General features: G+C 35.5%; 1 protein-coding gene across 1 annotated transcript; it reads left to right on the forward strand.

Annotated features, from left to right (window-relative positions):
• The first annotated feature begins 230 nt into the window (after positions 1-230).
• On the forward strand, positions 231-1,427 carry LOC140431699 (polygalacturonase-like). Its single transcript, XM_072519583.1, has one exon. It carries the CDS (start codon positions 265-267, stop codon positions 1,375-1,377), a length of 1,113 nt encoding a protein of 370 aa, XP_072375684.1. The 5' UTR covers positions 231-264; the 3' UTR covers positions 1,378-1,427.
• The last annotated feature ends 2,565 nt before the right edge of the window (positions 1,428-3,992 follow it).

Raw genomic sequence — 3,992 nt, forward strand, 5'->3', positions numbered from 1 at the left:
ATCTATTATGGACTTTAATTAAAAATTTTATCTAGATAGTCTGTTTTGTATTTATCATTGGAATTTAATAGGTGCTATTTTTAAATCTTTTTATGATAAAACTTTTTTAGTCAAACCTATTACGTCACAAGCAATTGTTAATTTTAAGTGACGGAGAAAAACATAGTTTATACTATGATAGAGAATAAAAAAATGGTGTACTTGAATAATTTGAAGGTATAAAATAGTACCCGAACTAGATTTTTCAGTAGAAAGTTATCTAAAATGAACACATATATTTCAATTTTAGTGACAGTTTTTGTAGCTGCAGCTACAGCTTCTCCATTTTTAAACCAGACAAATCTTGGTGACAGCTGCACAATCTCTAAATGGGCAGACGTTAGTAATGTAGTGAAAAGTTGTACCAAAATCGTTGTTCAAAACTTGGCAGTACCTGCAGGAAAAACTCTGGAGCTGGACCTTAAATCAGGCACATCATTGACGTTTTCCGGAACCACCAGCTTTGGATATGGAACGTATTGGGAGGGACCTTTAATTGTAATTAAAGGTGACAATATTCATGTCGCAGGAAACTCTGGATCCAAACTTGATGGTCAAGGTGCCCACTATTGGGATGGAAAAGGTGATAAAGGTAATAAGAAACCTAAGTTCTTCAAAATACAAGCTACTGGCGGATCCACTTTCAAAAATATCAATCTCCTAAATTGCCCTCATCAGTGTGTATCCATTCAAAATTCAAAACAGCTTACGATTAGCAACTGGAACATTGACGTATCGGCTGGAGACAAAAACAGTCTTGGACATAACACAGATGGTTTTGATATATCGGGATCTGACACAGTTAACTTTGAATATTGTACTGTACAAAATCAAGATGACTGCGTAGCTGTTAATTCTGGTAAGAATCTTCATTTTAATCACATGACTTGTTCTGGTGGCCATGGTCTTAGCTTGTCCATTGGTATGAGTAAAACTGATTCTTCCAAAAACTACGCACAAAATATAACTTTTGAAAATTCCATTGTTAAAAACTCCAGAAATGCCATTCACATCAAAACACATACTGATGCCGCCACAGGATACATAAAAGACGTAACCTATAGTAACATTCAAATCTCAGGTATCACTAATTATGGCATTAACGTTCAAGAAGATTATGCAAATGGTGGTAGTACTGGTCATGCTGGAAACAATATCCCGATATCTGGATTAAAAATGAACAAAATAACTGGAAGCATGACATCTAACAATGCCATGGCTGTTTATATTCTTTGTGGATCAAAGGGCTGTTCCAATTTTAACTGGTCTGGAGTTTCAATAAGTGGAGCTAAGAAGCAAAGTTCCTGTAGTTTCAAGCCTAACGGTTATTCTTGTTAATAATTTATGGTGTCTTAAATATTATTTAAATAAAGATTGATTTTATTTAACGGTTTTTGTTTTCCAATTTTTGTTTAGAAATATTTTAAGTTTCAAATGTTAATATTTACTACTTAACTACCCCTACTAATAGACACTTTAAGATATTTTGACTTATCGATTTATCATGTAAGCCGGTAATGCATTTAGATATATACAGTGAGGGGTAAAATTATGGAATTCATTTATTTTTCAGAGAAAAGGCGAACTTGGAGACAAATTCCAAAGTAGGTCTACATTTATTTTTAAATTAAGATTTTTTTGGGGTTAAATGTCTGAGGTTATCCATTTGGACCTGATCACGTAATCGTTTATTTTGTTTCATCGAGAAAAGGATTGCGTGATAGCTTATTTGAAACGTTGATTAATTCTTCATTCAGTAATATAAAGATTACCATAATTATTTATACAGGCTGACCGAAAAATATTTATAGCCTGGATTTGGCAATATTAAATCTTTTACCAAAGCTGCTATCGCTTTGTTTAATTAAATGGTCAAATATATGGCCTAGGAGGACAAATTCGTTGTCCTCCTAGGACATATATTGGGCAATTTACGCATTTACCAGGAGCTAAAGGTGCATTATTGTTGAATGTACAAACAAACATATTAGACACTCCCAAGAAAACTAAAATCGAGAGAGAAATGCGGAGGAAACAGATGCTTTAGAAGTTCATGTTTTTATTGGTTTACTCTATTTGGCAGGTGTTTCAAAAAGTGACAGGTTAAGCACAAATACAAAGCACCTGATGAAAGTAGTCCAAAGAGCAGAAGAGAGAACCGCGGCATTAATAAAAATTATGCCAAATATCGGCGGTCCAAGTGCCCTCAAAAGAAGAATGTACCTTCAGATTGTGCATTCTACCCTCTTATACGGCGCTCCCGTATGGTACGAAGCCTTGAGAATGGCTAAGTATAAAGAACTGCTTGCAAAGGCACAAAGGAAGCCTCTACTAAAGGTAGCAAGCGCATACCGGACTACTTCTACGATTGCCCTACAGGTCATAACAGGTACGCTCCCCATTCACCTCCTAGCTAAAGAAAGAGACACTTTATATAACAGAGAAAACGGTCATTTACCGGAAATAAAATCCGAAGTAAGATCACATATGCTCCAAATATGGCAAAATGAATGGGTGGCACAAACGGAGAAGGCACAATGGACGAAAATGTTAATCCCTGATGTGATAACTTGGTCTAAATGTAGGTTCAGAAGGTTAAATTATTTTTTTACACAATTTCTCACCGGCCATGGCTCCTTTAGGTCGTACACGTATAGAATAAAGAAGACAACAAATGATTTGTGCATAGATTGTGGTGTCATAGACGACGCAGAACACTGCATTTTTGCTTGCACTACTTTCCAAAGAGAACGGAATAATCTAATATCAAGGCTAGAAGCGATAACGCCCAACAATCTGATACAGAAAGCGACGCAAAACAAAGAATCCTACGATGTTACTGTCGACATAATTACGCAAATTATAAAGAAAAAGGAGACGCTAGAAAGAGCGAGACAGGAACAGGGTGGTTGAGGTAACAAATTGCATAATACGCTGTCATGAGTTCTTTACAGCTCGGCTGCACGACGGAATAGACGGCACCTTTCAGCCAGATCTGTAATTATATTACGTACGTAGTTTTCACGATCTCATGCCTCTTTTAATTCACATTCCTTCCTTGTCAGGCTGAACACACCTGCACTTTTATGAACCCATATTTTGTTTCCCCACAATACCGTCTCTGCATATCATTTTAAGTGGTTCTTATCGTTTTTAGGTAAGAACCCTTTTACAATTTTCTCCCAAATTTTCAGACTGCACAAGGCATCTCAATGTTTCGTTCACCGATTGAATTCGTCCGGGGGTGCCTTGTCCGAAGAAGGGGTGGTTTTTAGTTGGTAGGCGACTGGTCAGGGGTGCATGTGGCGCATATAATTCATACTTTGGATGCTATGTCCTAGCATGTGCTCCTTTCCGAACACTACTAGGGACATCTTCCCTAGTCGGTTTAGAACCTTTCCACCTCAGTCCAAAAAAAAAAAGGTTAAGCACAAATTAACTTTGAAATAAAGACGATACAGGAAATGAGAAGTTTCGACTAACAATGTCCAGGGTCACCGATTTAAATTTTAACTACAACTCTTAAAGTTTGATGCTATAGATTCACGTAAGGAAAGAAAGCTATCAGATACATTTGGTCTAATACGAGAGATTTTTTAAGTGTTTACTTTTAACCTTCCGTTACTCGCGCAAATTTTCTGTGACTTAATACTCGCGCCCGGTGTACAGGACCGGGTTCAAAAATATGGGTTAGTAATATTTTTTAATTATTGTGTTTTTTTTTTTGAAAATTGTGTACAATTATCTTACTTACTGAATATATAATCATAACAATTTCTAGATATGCGTTTGTTCCAACATTATATTACTTTAATGAAAAGTTAACTAGTTTTCATAGTGATCCATTAATATATACAAAAAACTTGGAAATTAAAAAGATATATATTGAATTGTTAAATTTTTTTACTAGGAACTTAAAGAGATTAATTCAATATACAACAAAACAGAGTTAC

This window comes from Diabrotica undecimpunctata, unplaced genomic scaffold (genome assembly GCF_040954645.1).
Source record: "Diabrotica undecimpunctata isolate CICGRU unplaced genomic scaffold, icDiaUnde3 ctg00001001.1, whole genome shotgun sequence".
NCBI classification, from domain to species: domain Eukaryota; kingdom Metazoa; phylum Arthropoda; class Insecta; order Coleoptera; family Chrysomelidae; genus Diabrotica; species Diabrotica undecimpunctata.